The 18,349-nt window shown below is 49.0% G+C and overlaps 1 protein-coding gene across 2 annotated transcripts; it reads left to right on the top strand.

Annotated features, from left to right (window-relative positions):
• The first annotated feature begins 77 nt into the window (after window positions 1-77).
• PGPEP1 (pyroglutamyl-peptidase I) lies at window positions 78-18,243 on the top strand. Of its 2 annotated transcripts, XM_062015021.1 has the most exons (5): window positions 78-157; window positions 3,717-3,769; window positions 9,059-9,175; window positions 9,844-10,076; window positions 11,768-18,243. In XM_062015021.1, the coding sequence occupies exons 1-5, from the start codon at window positions 124-126 to the stop codon at window positions 11,958-11,960; spliced, it is 630 nt and encodes a 209-aa protein (XP_061871005.1). In that variant the 5' UTR covers window positions 78-123; the 3' UTR covers window positions 11,961-18,243. The 2 variants fall into 2 exon arrangements, with proteins under 2 accessions (XP_061871005.1, XP_061871006.1); XM_062015022.1 differs by lacking the exon at window positions 9,059-9,175.
• The last annotated feature ends 106 nt before the right edge of the window (window positions 18,244-18,349 follow it).

Raw genomic sequence — 18,349 nt, 5'->3', positions numbered from 1 at the left:
GCGGGCAGGGGCCGCTGTGGGCGGCGGGCGGAGCGCTCGCGGGGCCGGGGCGGGGCCTCGCGCTCAGTGCGGGGCGGCGGCGGCGGGACGGGACGGGACGGGACGGGACGGGACGGAGCCGCGATGGAGAAGCCGCGGCGGGCCGTGGTGGTGACGGGTACGGCACCGGGGGCCTGTCCTGAGCGGGGCGAGGGGGCGGAGGGAGGGTGCCGTCCCCGCAGGGGGTGGCTGAGGAGGGTCGGGATGTGGGGGCTGTCCCCTGCGGAGCTGTTTTGGGGGACTGACCGCGGTGTGGGGGGATAAGCGAGAAGCCCGGGGATGAAGGGCAGGGCTGGGGGCTGTGTGGGGAGCGGGCTGCTGCGGGGGAGAGATGTCCGGAGCGGAGAGGGGGTTACGTTGTTTGGTGAGGGGCTTCCCAGCGGCTTTCCTCATGCTCAGCCAAGCGGAGGGGGCTTTGGGATCCCTCTGCTCCAGCTCTGATCCTCCCCAAGGGTTTGCTGGTGGGGGAAAAGAAGTGGAGTGAATCACTCAAGGAGTGAGAAATGCGATCGGAACGTGACGGGAGGGACACATTGACTCGCCGACCGCCCCATCCCGAGCCATCTAGGTGTCGGAGGCATTGCCAAAATCACCCCCACGGCACGGCAGAAGCGCCTCGGGGAAAGAATAAATGAGGGAATGAAAAGCCCCGGCGTGGCAGGCGAGAGCTTGTCAGGCTCCTTTCCCCCGGGGTACAAAGGCCGGGCGGCTTGATTTGTGGGGCAGGCAGTCCTGTGACAAATGGGGAACTCGGTGAAACTATTCAGGTCTCCCCCCAGCAGCTGAAGCCGTTTGAATACTGAGTGAGGGGTGAGGGGTTCCTTGTCCTCGAGGCGCTGGAGCGCTTTTAATTGGCGGCAGAGTTTGCAGAGAGCCAGGAAGCAGGTGGCAAATTCTGTCCCTTCCCAAACCCTCAACATAAACCCTGTGTCAGTAAATCCTCTGCTGCTTTTGTAGTGCTTCTTCTCTCTCTTTTCCCCCTGCTTTCAGAGATGGCAGTTTCTAAAACACTGCTGTTACCTTGTCAGATCTACCTGTGTGTGGTGATCTGTGGTCAGTGTCACACTGAATTCCTTCAGACTGGCTGTGGTGTTGTGCTGCTGCTGGCTGATGAGTGTGTGCTCACTGAGGATGGGTGGTGTTTGTGCTCAGGTTCTTTTTTAGAACTGTTGGAGGAGATAATCCCATAAAGATCTCTGCAGCTGCTTTCCTGCTAATGAGCCTTGGAGGGCCCTTCTCATGGTTGCAGAGGAACTCCTGGGCATGCTTGGTGGAGTTTGTTGCTGCCACTAAAGTTGCTTGTCTTCTCTGAAAGAGACAATAAGGAAAAACTGTTTCAGTGTGAGATGAGGGAGCCCTGGCCCAGGCTGCCCAGGGAGGGTGTGGAGGCTCCTTCTCTGGAGATCTTCAAAACCCACCTGGACACATTCCTGTGTGACCTGATCTAGGTGGAACCTGCTTTAGCAGGGGGGTTGGACTGAATGAGCTCTGAAGGTCCCTTCCAACCCCCACCATTCAGTGATTCAATAAGAGATGAGTCAGAGGAGCAATAGCCCACGGTCCTATTCATACCAGTTGGTGTTTGGCTTCAGAGCAAGAGGGTTCTTTTCTGTGCTTGGGCACCTGTAGGATTTCAGCCTTCCAGTGGCTGAGTTGTCAAAAAGCAACAAAGGTGTTTTCTTTCCTTTGTCAGACTGTCATTTGGGAGTTACACCCGGCAGGTGGGGATGGTTTGTTTCCAGAGAGCCCTGTAGGACAACCTTGATTTTTTTCTGTTGTCTCCAGTGCCAGGACAAGGGGTGATGGGACGAAGCTGGAACACAAGTAGTTCATAGAATCATAGAATGGTGGGGGTTGGAAGGGACCTTTAGAGATCATCTAGTCCAACTGCCCTGCAGAAGCAGGGTCACCTAGATCAGGTCACACAGGAACATGTCCACGCAGGTCTTGAAGACCTCCAAGGAAGGAGCCTCCACAACCCCTCTGAGGAAAAACTATTTCACTGTTTCAGTGAGGGAGCCCTGGCCCAGTTTGCCCAGGGAGGGTGTGGAGGCTCCTTCTTGGGAGGTTTCCAGACCCGCCTGGACATGTTCCTGTGTGACCTGATCTAGGTGGGAGCTGCTTCTGCAGGGGGGTTGCACTGGATGAGCTCTAAAGCTCTCTTCCAACCCCCCCTATTCTATGATCCGAAAAGGCATTTGAGGGTTGACTTGTTGCACTTGTCTCAGCAATGCTGGAGGTTTGCTCACAGGAAGGCAGCCCCACATTGACTTTTGTGGAGGCCCTTGGGACACTGGCTGTGGGGAGCCACTGGCGCCAGTCAGCCCGTGAGGGATGAGCCCACACCATGCACATGCCCCGTGTCAGCGTGGGCAGTGTCACCCCAGCCTGACTGTTGAGAGCAAACAGAATGTTTCCATTAACATGTCATATAATATTTGTGGCCCCTCTCAAAGCCTTTCACGAGCTGGGCAAAATTGATGTCTCCTAATTGCATGAGGCTCATGGGGTACCTCTGACATTTTAAATTAAAGCCTATTGACGTTGCACCCAGATAAATGGCCTAACCTTTGTGTGCTGGCTCAGGAAAAGATGGTATGGATTACTAGTTAACTCTAAGTTACTCATTAGGAGATTGAGATGCAGTAAGTATTTTTGATAATGCTATCACAACCTTTGCTGCTCAGTGTGGGTGGGTTGGCAGCAGTGCTGTGTTTGCTTCTTTGGAAGGCAAAGCTAATGCTAACAGATACCTCAGTGGGGACCTGAGCAGAGAAAAGATATTTGAGACAAGCTTGTCCCTGTTTGTGGAAGCATCTGCTGTGGGTTAAACCAAGCAGGAATAGAAAATCGACAAGAAGGACATGGAGGTGCTGGAGAGGATCCAGGGCTGGGCCACCAACCTGGGAAAGGGTTTGGAGCACATCTCAGATGAGGAAGGGCTGAGGGATATGGGGCTGTTTAGCCTGGAGAACAGAAGGCTCAGAGGGGTCCTCACTGTCTACAACTACCTGCAAGGAAGCTGCAGTGAGGTGGGATGGGTCTGTTCTCCTTGGAAACGAGCAACAGAACAAGAGGAAACAGCCTCAAGTGTCACCAGGGGAGGTTGAGGCTGGATGTGAGGAGGAATTGCTTTGCTGCCAGGGTTGTCAGGCATTGGAACAGCTGCCCAGGGAGGTGTCACCATCCCTGGGGGGGTTTCAGAGCTGGGTGGATGTTGCACTGAGGGCAATGGGCTGGTGGGTGATGGGGCTGGGACAGAAGTTGCACCCCATGAGCTGAAAGGGCTCTGCCAGCTGAAACCACCCTGTGATTCTATCCGATTGTGACTCTAATTCTCTGATGCTGGGCAACTTCTCTGTTAACAGCAAGTGTTTCTAACCTGGTCAGGAGGGGAAAAAAATGCTCCTCTCATGTCTGTTGGAACTCTGTCCCAGAGTTCCTTTTGAGGCAAGCTATTGTTTCACTTCACAGTACGAGGTGTGTAGTTCAAACATTCCCCTGAAAGTCCCGTACTTAGTACTTGGATGGAAAGTAAATAAGGTTTGGGCACTAGAAGAAGTGGATTTTCTTTCAGGACACATAAACCAGGGAAGTGCAGGTCACTCTGTGGCTTTTAAGTTCCCTCAGACCTGTAAGGATGACTTCACCACTGTGGATCTTGGCTTTTGTTGCAGGGTTCGGCCCGTTTGGAGAACACGCCGTGAACGCCAGTTGGATCGCGGTTCAGGTAACGCTCTTCACTTCTCAGCCAGTTAAAACAGCTGTGCTGGTAACTTATCCATACCAGTCTTACTTTGCAGCTCTTTGTCTTGTCTTCCCAGTTTTATTAACTGAGACCAGTTTGCTCCAGATATCCAGATGGTCAGCTGGATAATGTTTTATTCACTTCTCAGAAAGCAATCCCTTAGCTAGCACAATTTAATGAGCCTGAGTTAATGTAGCTGAGGCAAGTAAGGAATCTGTAGGCTAACTCCCTGCATTTGAAAGATGTTAAATGGAGCAGGGAGCCTGGATTCTGCCCCAGAGGATTCAAAATAAACAAGCAAACAAAGCCAGAAGAATTTTGGATGGTTTTCTCTCAGCTCTAGCTTGAATCTGGGCAAGTTGGTTCACCTTGAAGCCAAGTCTCACCTGTAAGGAGAGTTCCACCTGGTAGTTCCCCCATGGTTCCTCCTGTGACTGCCTGTGCTCAAGGTGGGCTGTGGTGGGCAGCAGCAACTACCCCAAGCCACCCCCCTCTCTGCTGAGGAACAGCAGCAAGTGCTGTGTGGCTGGCAGAGCTGGATCTGTCTGGAGCCAGGAGTGCTCCTGGAGAACTATCCCTGAGCAGGTCATACGTGCTCCAAGAGATGGAGTTTGTGCCTCTCAGAGCCGTGCCTCTGCACCCGTGTGCTCAGCTGTGCAATGCTGAAGTGCTCACAAACAAGGCAAGAGGAAGAAAGCAAACTCTTGCTAGGTGCCCAGCCAAACCCAGGAACTAAGGTCACTTGCTGTAAAAACAGTAGCCAGAGGCAGTGCTGCTGCCTTATCCCGCTTTCTTTGTCACTTCTGGATGTGGTTTATGACCAAGCTACTGGGAATTCAAGGGAACCTTTTAGTACAGTTGCCCAGGGAATTAAATCTATTTTCCTCCCCAACACATCTCTCTTCCCTTCAGAGCTCTGAGATTAATATCTTCTTTAGAATGCTTTTAAATTAAATCACAAACTCTAATCAATTACAGCCAACTAATGTCCAGATGTCTGATGTGTTGGCTGGTACGAGACCATGAAACCTTTGCCTCCCAGAGCTTTTTGGAAATGAATGTGTTTGAGTTAGGGTTTGCTTGTTTGAGTTTGGGGAAAAGTGCAAGTGAGGGGGGTGTGTGTGTGTGTGGGAAACTGCACTGAAATGTAGCAGTGAGGCTAATCGATTTGGTTTGTTTTTAGTTGTGTAAGCTCAGTTACTGTAAACAAGCTACTTCTAGAGGAGGTGGACAAAAGAATGTTGTGCTTCTGGGAGGGGAAGAGTGGGGGGTGTTCTGATGTTGCTTACAAAAACAAACCTAATGTATAATTCCTATCAAGAGGAATGGTGTGTCATCCCTTCAGCACAGCAGCTCGAGGCACTGATGGCTGCTCGGCCCTGTGCCTCAGAGATGAGGTCATTGCCTGCAGTTCTAAACTCATTTGAGGGGCTGAGGGGGGAGGTGTGTGTTGAGAGGATAAACCCAGAGTTGGTGATGAGGGATCTGCTGCTTTGGAACCCATCTTCCTCCGGGTCCTGTTGCACAGCTCACGGTACTTTCTGACTAAAACCCCCAAGTCTGAGGCAGCAGGGAGGATTTTGCCTTTCCTTCCCTCGGCTCAGCCCCAAGAGGCCCAGACAAAAAGGAACAGCATGTCTTTGAGCACATGTGAGGTGGGCATTGTGCAAGTTTCAGACAGGGGACTTCATGGAGCTGAGTGGACACAAAGGCGTGTCTGAGTTTCTGAATCCCAGACGGTGTGATCTGCATTTTAATAGAAGAAAAATCAATTAAACAATCTTTGTAAACCCTCCCTAGCTGTAGGGCTAAGCTAGTTCTGCTTTATTACATCTTTTATTATCCTGCATCCCGAGGATAAAATTCTCTGCTTTTCTCTCCAGTCCTCTTTTTGGTTTTATTTGGTTTCTTGTGCAGAGCACAGACAGTCTCCTCTTACTGCACCGAGTTTCTGCTCTAGCAGTTTGCTTTTGAAAGCTGAATGATTTTTACACGTGGGTACCTTAAGCAGTGGCAACCTAATACTGTGGAGATGAAACATGTGGAGACTTTTACACACAGGGGAGAGATTTCCTACAAGATTCAGAGTGAAGAATAGCTTCTGCTTTGTTGTTTTTTTAAGGCTTGCAGTACAACTACCCCGTGTGAAGGTGGATTTGCCATTCTGTTTTCGTCATGTGAATATTTCACTTGAGGAGTGTTTTTTCAGCTGTGATTTTTTTGCTTGGGAGGAACCTCCCTTTCAAGAAGTTGTTACTGAAGTGGGTTTTCTGGTCAGTGCATTTGCTGGCCTCCCTGCTGAGGCTCTAGGTGTAGGCACAGGTGTGCCCCGTGGATGGTGAAGCTAATGGGCTCCTGCCTTCATCCCCCCCAAAGTGCTTCTGGCTGAGCCAGAGGAGGAGGAGAGAGGTCAGAGTGCATTTTGACATTACTAAGGACAATTGCTGTCAGGGTGTCTAGACAGACCTGATAAGGATATTAAAGGCTGACAAAGACGCCCATTGTTGAGGGGTCAGGGAATGGGTCACACATGTTCGTTTGTCTGTGTGTGTCAGGTATACAAGGCTGGGGCAATCGGTTGTCTGGGGGCCAGCGGACGTCTTCATCATCCAGGCAGGGGCTGGGTAAAGGAAAGTGTAAGATTTGTAAAGCTGAGCTTTGGGGTGTCTCTGTTTGGAGAAGGCAGCAGCCCCTGAGGTGCTGTGGCTCACATACCCCAGGTTCTGGCTGGCTGTAGTTGCTCCTTTTGCACAGCCAATAAAACTTGGTGTGACCAGACTCCTCTTTAGGAGCCCTTTCACATTGTTTTAGGGAAGTGATGATGAATTCTTACTAATTAACACTCTGGAGCTCTTCCTGAAGAGGCTGACTTGGGTTTGAATGCTCTCATTTGCAAGCTACTTACTTTATGAAAGCACCAGTAAACCAGCTAACCTTTGTAAGGCAGGTCTGTGTAAAGAAGATGTGATGAAAGATCACTTAGCATCCATCTCTGGTAATGAATGTCTGTGTGTGCCAGACACTAATCAATACAGCAAGCCTTTAATATCAGACTTGCCCTCAGAGCCAGAGCAAGTGATTTATCATTGTTGTTGCTCATATCTGCCGGCCTGTGAAAGTCTTACTCTTGCCTTTGCTGTGTGTTTTAGTTCTCTTAGATCTTGTTGCACTCTCTATGGTCTGTCTGTAAAAGTGTGGAAGGGTTTGTTTCCTTTTACATCAGTAAAGAAACGCCTCATGCTGATAACTGCAGAGAAAGGGAATGCTGAGGTACTGCACACCTTTATGAAGGAGAGGTGGGATGGTAATAGCAAAGTCCAAAAACCTCAGCTCATCCCCTCCTTTCATCTAGCTATACCTTGAAGGAATTTTACACCTTGAAGACAAGGTTTGCAGTTGAGTAAGCTTTGTTGAAAATACCTGATCTGCACTCCTTGCACGTGAAGTTTGCAAGGATAAACTCCCCATGCAGGGAAACAAAGCCTAAGAGCTGCAGGAAAGAACAGCTCTTGGCTCTGATGGAGCAATCTGACCCCAAAATAGAGATAACTTGATGATTCAGGGATATTTTGAGATGTCCTTTGATAGACCAGTGGCTTCTTATTGTGCTGTTTCTACCTCAGATCCATCAGAACAGCCACTGGTGGTGGATGTGAGGGATGCAGGTTGTTTTCTTGCTGGGATGTTTGCACAAGTAATTGTTTCCAGCTTTGGGCATGAGTAAGCTTCATTTTCTAACAGACATATATCTCAGAGGAAGGGAGCAGCACCAGATGAAGAGCTTCTGCTGTGTGTTAACTTGTGAAAAGCTGGAGTTGGTTCTTCTAACTGAACCAGCCTGGAGATAGAGATGCAGGAGCACGTGGCTTCTGTCTTCAAAGAGAAGGATGCACTTGCAGCTTCTTTGCAGAGGAGACAGAGCTGTGGAAGGACTCTAAGCTGCTTTGCTGCATGTACAGTCACTTATCAGTCTTGAAAAGCAGCTGTAAAGTTTTTCAGAGTGCCAGGAAATGTTGCCTTCATCAGAGGGAAACTTGATCTGAGTTAGGTGCTGTTGGAACCCATTGAGATGTGATAGCTGGAGTCTCTCCTTTGCACAAGGCTTCTGGGGTTGAGCTCAGCTGATGGCTTTGTTTAAGAACATACTTTCTTTTTTTCAGAGGCTTCAGACCATGTGGGTATATCCTGTCCTGGAATTCTTACCACTTTGGGTTTGGTGGCTCTGAAAGGTTCTGGGCTAGACTGGTAAAGTCTGAAGTCCCAAATGAGCAAACCTCGAACTGAAGCCTTACTGGTGAGACTGGGGTGTGTTGAAACAGAGACCAAGGAAGAGCAAAAAGTGTCCAGGACCATGGGCAGTACATAGAGGGAACTCTCAGTGCTGGTTGACACAATGTGCTTCCCAGTCCTCTGGTTTTAAAGAAGTCTTGGCAAGGTGTTAAATTGACACTTTGTGTTTTAAAAGAGATGGAGGAAATTGGCTGAATTTATTGCCTGGGTATTTGGGGTGGTTTCAAGGCATGGCTTTAGTTCACTTTACAGAGGGAGAAATAATTTACTGCATTAGCTGAATCACTGAAACAGTAACAGTGAAGTGCAATATATGAGGTATAGGTAAAGCCAGTGATGGAATCCTGATTTACACCTTGGAAACAGGCTGCACTGTGTGCCAGATTCTGCCAGAAGAAGACGAAGATGTTGAGGAGGATGTGCCAGTGTTGCTGCAGCTTCTTAGATGAAGAGCATTTGCTAGTATTTGTGGAGACTCATAGGCACAGAATCACAGCCTGGTAGTGCTGTCACCTAACCCTGAGAGCCTTTTAACTGGAAACAAAGGTGAACCTGCCCTCCAGGCCAGCAATGCTGAGACAGGACAAGTTGCAGGGTGAATAAAGTCCTCCCAGTTCTACTTTCCCTACATAATACTAATTCTAGAAGTGCATATGGTGATGTATCTTTATACATACTGTAGCCAACCTTTCTTTTGAGTGTGAGTGTTGCAGATGACTACTGACAGTTAAATGGTGGTTTCTTTGTGACACACACATCAGAGCAAAGAAAACGGTCCTGTGGGTGAAGACAGTTAAGGCAGGTGGGGAGATGCCTTTGTTCTTCCCCCTTATTTTGGCCTTTTTCACAACACTGTTTACAAGCTTATACAGCCTGTAGCATAAGCTGGTGTTGGTCCCTCCCAGCAGACTCCAGAAGTATATCCTCTGCTGAGCTTGTATCTGACCACCTTGGTTTGTGTTTCTTTCCCCGTGTCCTCAGGAGCTGGAGAAGCTCGGGCTGCGAGGTGACGTGGATCTGCACGTCTATGAGGTCCCTGTTGAGTACCAGACAGTGCAAAGGCTCATTCCAGCCTTGTGGAAAAAGCACAGTCCACAAGTGAGTGAGTGAAAGAAGGAGGAGGAGAAAAGACACAGCAAACTGTTGATTCTGCCATGCTCACAACAAGGTCTTCTCCTCTGTTCTTGTGAGAACATGTGGCTTTGTGGGATTTTATAGCTCCAACGGATGGGAGCAGCCGGTGTGGAGGGGCCGTGGGGCTGTGCCACCTGGCTGCTGAGGCTGTGCCACCTGGCTGCTGAGGCTGCCCACGTGCCAACCTTCATTTTCACCCTGAATAAATTACAGTTGGGACTGGGAGAGGAGGAAAAGAGAAGAATTGTTCCATACTGGACACATGAGTTCATAGAATCACAGCATGGTGGGGGTTGAGGGTTTAGAGATCATCCAGTCCAACCCCCTGCAGAAACAGGTCCCACCTACACCAGGTCACACAGGAACGTGTCGAGGTGGGTCTTGAAGACCTCCAGAGAAGGAGCCCCCACACCCTCCCTGGGCAGCCTGGACCAGGGCTCCCTCACCTCACCAGTGAGATACCTTTTGCTCATGTTTAAGTGGAACTTATTGTGTTCCAGCTTTGAGTTCATTGATGAAATGCCTTGTTGCTGCAATATTAAGAACTCCTATACCAACTCATCAATCCTTAACTAGAAACAGCCATCCCTTTGTATTTTGGTTGATCTAACTTGTTTCTTTTTCTCTTGTAGCTGGTGGTTCATGTTGGTGTTTCAGGAATGGCCACAACTGTGACCCTGGAGAAGTGTGGCCACAACGTGGGTTACAAAGGCTTAGACAACTGCCGCTTCTGCCCGGGCTCGCAGTGCTGTGTGGAAGGGGGCCCAGAGTGCATCGATTCCATCATTGACATGGACACAGTTTGCAAGAGAGTCTCAGCACTGGGGCTGGATGTCACTGTCACCATCTCTAAGGATGCTGGCAGGTAAGGGGTGCTGGCAGGTGCATGGGGTGCTGTCAGGGAAGCAGACTCATGTGGCAGCGCTAAGGGCTTGTGCAGCTCCTCATGGGACTGGCTGTACTGTCTGTTTCTCAGAGCACACCCAATCACCAGGGGAAAAAGAAGAAAGATATGTTCATACTCTACAGCTACCTGTCAGGTTATAGGGAGGTGGGACTTGGTCTCTTCTTCCAAGTAACAAGCAATAGAACGAGAAGAAACAGCCTCAAGTTGCACCAGGGGAGGTTTAGATTGCAGATTGGGAAAAACTCCTTCACTGAAAGGATTCTCAGCCCTTGTGCCAGGCTGCCCAGGGAGGTGGGGGAGTCCCTATCCCTGGAGCTAGTGCAAAGCTGTGGGGCTGAGGTGCTGAGGGTCATGGCTTGTCAGGGTGAGGGGAGGACTGTGACTGCAGCAGCTTCAAAGGGTTTTAAGAACCAAAACAATTCTGTGATTCCGGTTTTGTTGCCATAGATTTGATTAAAGCAGTCACACAGACTCCCAATACCTGCCTCCCATCCCACCTTTTCACACAGAATCACAGAATCTTAAGGCTGGAAGAGACCTGCAAAGCTCATCCGGTGCAGCCCCCCTGCCAGAGCAGCACCACCTAGAGCAGGGCACACAGGAACTCATCCAGCTGGGTTGGAATGTCTCCAGAGAAGGAGCCTCCACAGCCCATCTGGGCAGCCCCTGCCAGTGCTCCCTCACCTCAACAGGGAACAAGTTTGTCCTTGTGTTTCTTTGGAACCTCTTCTGTTCCAGCTTGTCCCCGTTGTCCCTTGTCCTGTCATTGGACATTACTGAGCACAGCCTGGCTCCAGCCTCCTCACACCCACCCTTTATCATACAATCACAGCATGGTGGGGGTTGGGAGGGACCTTTAGAGCTCATCCAGTCCAACCCCCTGCAGACTCATCTCCCACCTAGATCAGGTCACACAGGAACGTGTCCAGGTGGGTCTTGAAGCCCTCCAAGGAAGGAGCCTCCACACCCTCCCTGGGCAGCCTGGGCCAGGGCTCCCTCACTCAAACACTGAAAGTTTTTTCCCAATGTTTCAATGGAACTGTTTGTGTGGCAGCTTCATCCCATCCCCCTTGTCCTGTTACTGGATACCATCAAAAATAGTGCTGCCCCAACCTCCTGACACCCACCAATTAGGTATTTGTCAATATCAATGAGATTTCCCCCTTCAGTCTCCTCTTCTCCAGACTGAACAGCCCCAGGGCCCACAGCCTTTCCTCATCAGGAAGATGCTCCAGTCCCCTCAGCATCTTGGTGTCCCTGCACTGGCCTCTCTCCAGCAGTTCCCTGTCCCTCTGGAGCTGGGGAGCCCAGAACTGGACTCAGGACTCCAGATGAGGCCTCAGCAGGGCAGAGTACACAGGCAGCAGAACCTCCCTTGACCTGCTGCCCACATTCTTCTTGATGCATCCCAGGCTGCCATTGGCTTCTTGCCCACGAGGGCACGTTGCTGGCTCGTGTTCAGTTTATTATCAACCAGCACTCCCAGGTCTCTCTCCTGGAGCTGCTCCCCAGCAGGTCACCCCCAGCCTGTCCTGCTGCAGTATTTGTAAACATTAATGAGGTCACCCCTCAGTCTCCTCCAGTACACCATTCCTCCTGCCCTGCAGCTTGTCACTTGTTGCTGAATAAGCTCTCTCCTTGTGTTTCAGATACCTCTGTGACTTCACTTACTACACTTCCCTGTACCAGAGCCGTGGGAGGTCAGCTTTTGTCCACGTGCCTCCGTTGGGAAAGCCGTATACCGCAGAACAGCTGGGGCGGGCACTACAGGCTATCATAGAAGAAATGCTTGATGTTTTGGAGCATTCTGAAGACAAAATCAATTGTCAGCATGAACACTGAAAGTGGCCAAAAGCTATCCTAGTATTGCACTTCCAAATTTTTCCCTGCTACTGAAGTATTGGGGGAAATGGTCTGAAACGTTACAGACCCAGAATTGGAGACTTCAAAAAGGAAACTTCCACTTCTAGAAACTGACTGGGTTTTGTCAAATGTGTACATTTCAGCCTAGGCAGCAAAGGATTCAAAATCTCTTCTTTAAAACACCTGCAGCTACTCATTTCTGAAGCTGACTGAAGTGTGTGTGCTGTGCTTTACCCAGAGCATGTCTGTCAGCCAAGTGACAGTCTCGGGCAGCGCAGATGGAAAGTGTCTCACCTGGACTTGGCATTTGGGTGTGTGGAATTGCTAACCCACGCTTCTCCTGGCTAGTTCTGAAATGGAAAGGTTTCCTTTTCTTTTGGTTTGGTGGGGTTTCTCTTTGGCCCAAATTAGAGGTCACAAGGTAAAAGTACGACTGAGAAGAGCTGGTGTGGGTCAGTGTGTTGTGAAGCAACAGGGAGACTTCACAATTGCTTTGCTGAAAGAGCAAAATATTGTAGGCACTGATTTCTCACCCCACGTGGTCCAAGTATTTGTAGGGTCCTCTGTAACGTGCTGGTTAGCTGGTAGCTGCAGAGAGAAGGGATGTGCTTCAGGTTCCCTTTGTTGTGGAACAACAGATAGTGCTTTCCCCCCCCCCCCCCCCTTTTGTACACAGTAGGAATCTAACTTGTGCCAAATATTTCCAAACATTCTGTTTTTATTATGCTCTTGATGTCACCTTCCTCACTCAAGCCAACCATATACCTCCTGTACAAAACACCCTGTTTCATGTGAGGATAAAACAACTCCGTAGCGGTTTAAATAGCTTTGCCGAAGGCCACTCTCTCTGCAGGAGATCTTTATCCTGGACTCTTGGTGCTAGCTGTTATTTTTAAGGTGAAGGCTGAGTAATTTATAACTTCCTCAGTTATAAATTTTCCTTCTTGGTAAAGGTTAGGAGAGTAATGTTTAACTTGAATTCGAAGTTGCCACCTTGATTTGCTGTAGGCATAAACCCGGGCACGTGTGGGTTCAAAGGCGTTCTGCCAAATCCCAGCTAAAGTCTGAAACCTTTTCCTTCTGGAAAGATGATTCTTTGAAACCTAGGAATTTTGCTTAGAATGAATGTTCCAGGCTGATTTATTAGTGTCCCCCTCCCAATGGGAGGGTACAGAGTGCTGCTGCTTGTGTGGACTTTCCCAGTAGCTCATGTGGGGAAGGGTACGTGCAGGTTCTGAGCAGGGCTTTGGAAACGGTCAGTGCTTTGTGGGTAGGTTTGCTGCCAAATTAGGAGACCTCCAGCAAAAGGTGGATGATGTTACAGTGGGAGCAGACACTAAATTGGTGATTGGTGACTGGTCAGCCTCATTGTGGGGCCATTTAGATGAAGAGATCTGTGATTTGGTACTAATACTTTTACAAATATATATATATATATATATATATAACCCCCAACATTCTGAACTGGAGGATCCTGGTATTTTAGTTTTCCTAATGCTGAATGATTCTGCTACAGTACCTCTCAGTGAGAGCTGCCATTAACTTGCTTTTTTTCCAGTAGAAGTCTTAACAACAAAGGCAATGCTACACCACCTTGTAACCCTGGAGAGAGGACAAAGACTTCTGCAGTTGTGACAACTGTGCTGAGGGGACCAGTGCGTGAAGGTGTTTGGACAGACCCTGGTTTACTGAGGAGATTCCCACTGTATTTACTGTCTTTCCTGATCAAAAGAGTTTGCCTTCAAAGCAAAGTGCTCTTTTGTGTTCAGATCTGAAGTAGCACTTGTCAGCTTGTCAGCAGGCAGGCAGACTTTCTGATTAGTAATTTATTCTATTTAATATGTTTTGTTTAAATGTTTGTGTTTTGACACGTTTTCTTGCAAGTAGTTAAGCTACTTATCTTGTAGGTTGATTCCTTTTATCTGCTCAGATGGTTTTGGTGCCAGCATATCTTAGCTGCTAAAGTTTTAAAGGAGTAACTCATGTATTCTGAGTTCAGCAGTTGATTTTAAGTGGGTTTTTTTTTCAGTGTTGCTATTTAATTTACCCGTAGTGTAGTTGTGAAGTAAATGGGAGCAAAGTTCAACAGTTCAGTGAGGTGAAACCCTTTGGGCTGTGGAATGGAAGGGGCCACATGCAGGGCTGCTTGGGCCAGGGGTGGCCCTGGGGAAGGTCTGTCTGCTGGCCATCCCTTGCCAGGAGCAGCCAAGGCTGAAGCAGGTCACTGGCCAGGCTCTGGTAGCCACGAACATCCGTGTTTGTCCCCCCTGGACGTGCCTCTGAAGTCATGGCCAGCGGTGGCTGTGTGTGGGCTTTCCATGCTGGTTTGTTCTGCCCCTGGAGTTACATCCTCTTTGACACCTGTAGATGCTCTTTCTTGGGTGCTTGTTTATGTGGGGAAATCTGGAGCCACTTTCTGTGGCTGCTGTTTGTTGAAGGGCCTCAGTGGTTGACCTTGGTTGTGTCGGTGGTGAAAGCCTCACCCTTTGCTCTGGCTTTCACCCCGAGCTGCTCGTTTCTCCTCATCTGCTTTTGGGCAGCTCCCACCTAGTTGGTTTCTTAGCAAACTTAATTTATTTTATAATCTCATTGGGTTTTGGAGAATTAGTCCTCAGAGATTGTTATTTGTAAGGGGTGTTGTGGTGGTAGAGGCATTTTGTATAGCAAAACTTTGACAAATGGCATTAAACTAATTCTGTTGAATCTGCCCTAAATGAAACACTTTTGCTTTTTTAAAGGCTTTTGTTTGTTTGTTAAACCCATTAACTCCTAATGCCTTCCCTTTCCATATTTGCTCTGGAAATACAACATCAAAACTGATGCAGAGCTTCAACAAAGCTGATGTTTTGTGTGATGCTTCTGATGTGCTTTCTCTTCCAGACCATCACTAAATAGGATTTGCTAATTTGCACTGACTGGGAGACCTGTTGCCAGCCCCAAAAGAAATAGATCCCGTGCTAGTGAGTTGAGTGGAGGAAGTTCAGGTTTAGTGTGAATTCCTCTGCCTGCAGTTGGTGAAATGTGAGAACTGGTGGTGGAGTCTTTGAATCCTGTGACTGCAAAATTGTCTCTGGGCACCAGCTTCACGGAGAGACGAGGTGAGAGTGTTTTGTGTGGAAGAGAGAATTAGGGAGGTTCCACTGTATGGGGTCTGATGTCATTTGATGTGCTTGCCAACAGCTTGGAGTAGGACCTGGCTAATGTGTTGGTGAAGTTTGGTGGTGACAGTTGAGTTGTTTTGGTTATTAAATGCCATGGAGGATTTTGAGGAACTCCAGATACTTGTCAGCTCCTTTGTAATCTGATGTCAGGAGATGCTCCCTTTGAGTTCAAGCTGGTAACCTGCTCTGTGAGACACAGCAAAAAGAAACTGTGAGCTCAAAAATTTTAAAGACTTGTGGGGGACTTGATGATCCTTGACTGGTCCCTTCCAACTTGAGATACTCTGAAGGTTGTACAGAGGCCGTTGGTGGGTTTTGGGCAGCTTTTGGAAGGGATGTCATCGAAATCTGTAAGATCACGTGGAGCTGATCTGGAGTATTTCCCAACCTGATTGCTTCCTCCTAAATGTGGTGGTTGTGGGAAAGGATGGAAAGGTCAGGAAGATGGTTAGAGGTGTTGAGTGTGATTGTGACATGAGATGACTGCAGCCAAGAACTGCTGAGCTTCACACGTCCTTCCAGGAGGCACCTGGCTGGGAGCCTTCCAAGGGTTAAGGCTCCATCAGAACTAACTGGTTGCTCTGCTTCAGCCCCAGAAAGGAGGGAACTGCCAAGACCATGTGTCTAGAAGCAGGGCTCTGATTTGAATACATCAGCTTCTCTTGATCTCTGTAGGGTTCATGCTGCATGTGCTGTGGTAAGTTGGGCTGGGAACTGTGCTGTCTGTCTCCTTACCCAGACAGTCACACTTGGATGTAGCATTTCAGACTCTGCGCTGTCTCACTCTTCTGCCACTCGTGCAGGTGATATTTAACCTTCTAGTGCCTCAGTCAGCTGGCAAAGGGGATCATTCCATTGCCATGCCTAGAGTAAAAGCCCAGGAGCTTCCAGGACTGATGACTCACAAATGGACAGCTCAAATTCCCAGGGTTGGTATGTTTTTGTTAGTGAAAAGGCTAAAAAAAAGTTAAAACCCACTGAAGTTCTTCCAAACATCATGTTGATTCGACTGAGTGTGTGGATCCTGATGGAGCCTGCAGGATTGCTGATGGACTGTATGAAAGGAATGGCAGCAGGAGAGGCTTCCTGAAACCAAAACAGGGAACAGCCCCATCAGTTGAACTGGTGACTCCCCACTGACAGCAGAGTGGGCACAGGACTGAAGCAGCAGTTGTGGCCTGATTGAGCTGTGCCCAGGTTTAACCTGACCATGCTGTGCCCAGGTTTAACCCACTGCCTCTCACGCAGCCTTTTTGCCTTCTGTTGAACTCTGTCCCTGTGGCTGGTGCACAGGCACTGAGCTGCTCTCAGAGCAAGCAGCAGTGTTTGAGAGCTGACTGGGAACCAGCATGTTCAGGTGTAGGAAGTTCACGTGTGTGTGTGTCTGTGTGTGTGTGTGCTGGGGGGTTCATTGGGATTTTCAGATTCCATCCTGCAGATAATGAAATTGTACAGAGGGACAGGGAACTGCTGGAGAGAGGCCAGTGCAGGGCCACCAAGATGCTGAGGGGACTGGAGCATCTTCCTTGTGAGGAAAGGCTGTGGGACCTGGGGCTGTTCAGTCTGGAGAGGAGGAGCCTGAGGAAGGATCTCATTAATATTGACCAATATCTCACTGGTGGGTGTCAGGATGAGGCAGCACTTGTTTCTGTTGTATCCAGTGACAGGACTGATGGGTGATGGGATGAAGCTGGAACACAAAAAGTTTGAAACATAAGGCAAAACTGTTTCAGTGTTTCAGTGAGGGAGCCCTGGCCCAGGCTGCCCAGGGAGGCTGTGGAGGCTCCTTCCTTGGAGGGCTTCAAGACCCACCTGGACACGTTCCTGTGTGACCTGATCTAGGTGGGAGCTGATTCTGCAGGTGGGTTGGGCTGGATGAGCTCTAAAGGTCCCTCCCAACCCCCACCATTCTATGGTTCTATGAACTTCCCAAAGTGACTCCCTTGCCTGTGCCCCTCATTGCTGTCCCATTCTATTGTAACAAGGGAAACTTTGGAGCTGTGAAACTTTCAGACTTTCCCTGTTGACTTGGACGAAATACCCCGGGTTGATCCCGTAAGTACACAGCTTGACCTCCATGAGTTAGTTCATTTTGCATCAGAAGCCCTACTCTTCTGCAGCATAAAGTGCACTTTTTCTTAAAAAAACCCCTTTGTACTCATGTCTGATTAGTGTCTTATGTGATGAAGATATTGAGCCAAACCCCCCAAGCCGAGGATGTTGTTAATTCCCCGTCGTGTTAATGGAACCCCTGGATCCGCTTCTGCTCCGTCTATTTGAAGACAAAGTAGAGAAGGAAATACCTCCCACTAGATAGGAATTAAGGATAGGAAATGAAACTATACACTGCCCTTAAATAAAACCCTGTGCTACTTAAATACATGTTTTCAGGTTTTCTATTGAACCAGCTTCTTAACTCACAGCTGTTTACTTTGATGAACAGGGAGTGCCTTGTCCAGGGCTGGCTGAGCTGAGCTGTGCTGGGGCTGGGGCTGGCTGAGCTGCTTGCACGTGAGGTTGGGTGGACAGACTGGGTTTGGGGCACTGGGAGCAACTGCTCCTGTCCCCTTTCTCCAGGGGTGCTCTTCAGAAACTGCCCTGAGTTGAGCTTTTGAGGGTTTTCTGACACACGCTCGGACCTGATGAAGGCAAAAAAAAAACCCAACCCAGAGTTTTTGTGACTTTGTGGTCACTTTTGCTTCATTTGGCCAAATTCCTGCAGGTGATTCTGCCTCTTCTTTAAGGTGAAGTGTTCTGTTCAGGCTCCGTTGTCCGTGTTCCAGCATCCCTCAGCCCCTTGGGTCCTCTGCTTGTTAATTGTGGTGAAATAACCCGTTGTCTGTCTGGGTATCTCAGGTGTTGCCAGTCTCACACCTCCCAGGACTTTTGGAGCTACATTTCTAAGTCTATTGGGGCTTCTGGTTTTTTTTTCCTCAGTGTGTTCTTGCAGTGCCTTGTTCAAATCAAACAATCCAGTGTGTCACAGAAGGGCTGTGTAATAAAGAACCGTTCCCCTCCCGTCAGCTTGCTATTTCTGGACTGGACTTTGTAACTGGAAATTTAAACCCATGTTTCAAAGTAAATAAAGAGTTTAACTCTGACTCCTGGTATTCTTTAACAGTACTGGGAGGCAGTCAGGTCAAAAGATGCCTTTTGCAGGGTGGGAGTGACCTGCTGATGGCCACGGGCTGAGCAGATAACAGTGTC

Source organism: Colius striatus, chromosome 25, assembly GCF_028858725.1.
Source record: "Colius striatus isolate bColStr4 chromosome 25, bColStr4.1.hap1, whole genome shotgun sequence".
NCBI lineage: Eukaryota > Metazoa > Chordata > Aves > Coliiformes > Coliidae > Colius > Colius striatus.
This window is presented reverse-complemented; position numbering and strand designations above follow the sequence as displayed.

Coding starts and splice junctions, on each gene's coding strand:
- PGPEP1 (XM_062015021.1), top strand. CDS start 124: ATGGAGAAGCCGCGGCGGGCCGTGGTGGTGACGG. Junction 3,770..9,058: donor CCAGTTGGATCGCGGTTCAG/GTAACGCTCTTC, acceptor CCGTGTCCTCAG/GAGCTGGAGAAGCTCGGGCT. Junction 9,176..9,843: donor GGAAAAAGCACAGTCCACAA/GTGAGTGAGTGA, acceptor TTTCTCTTGTAG/CTGGTGGTTCATGTTGGTGT.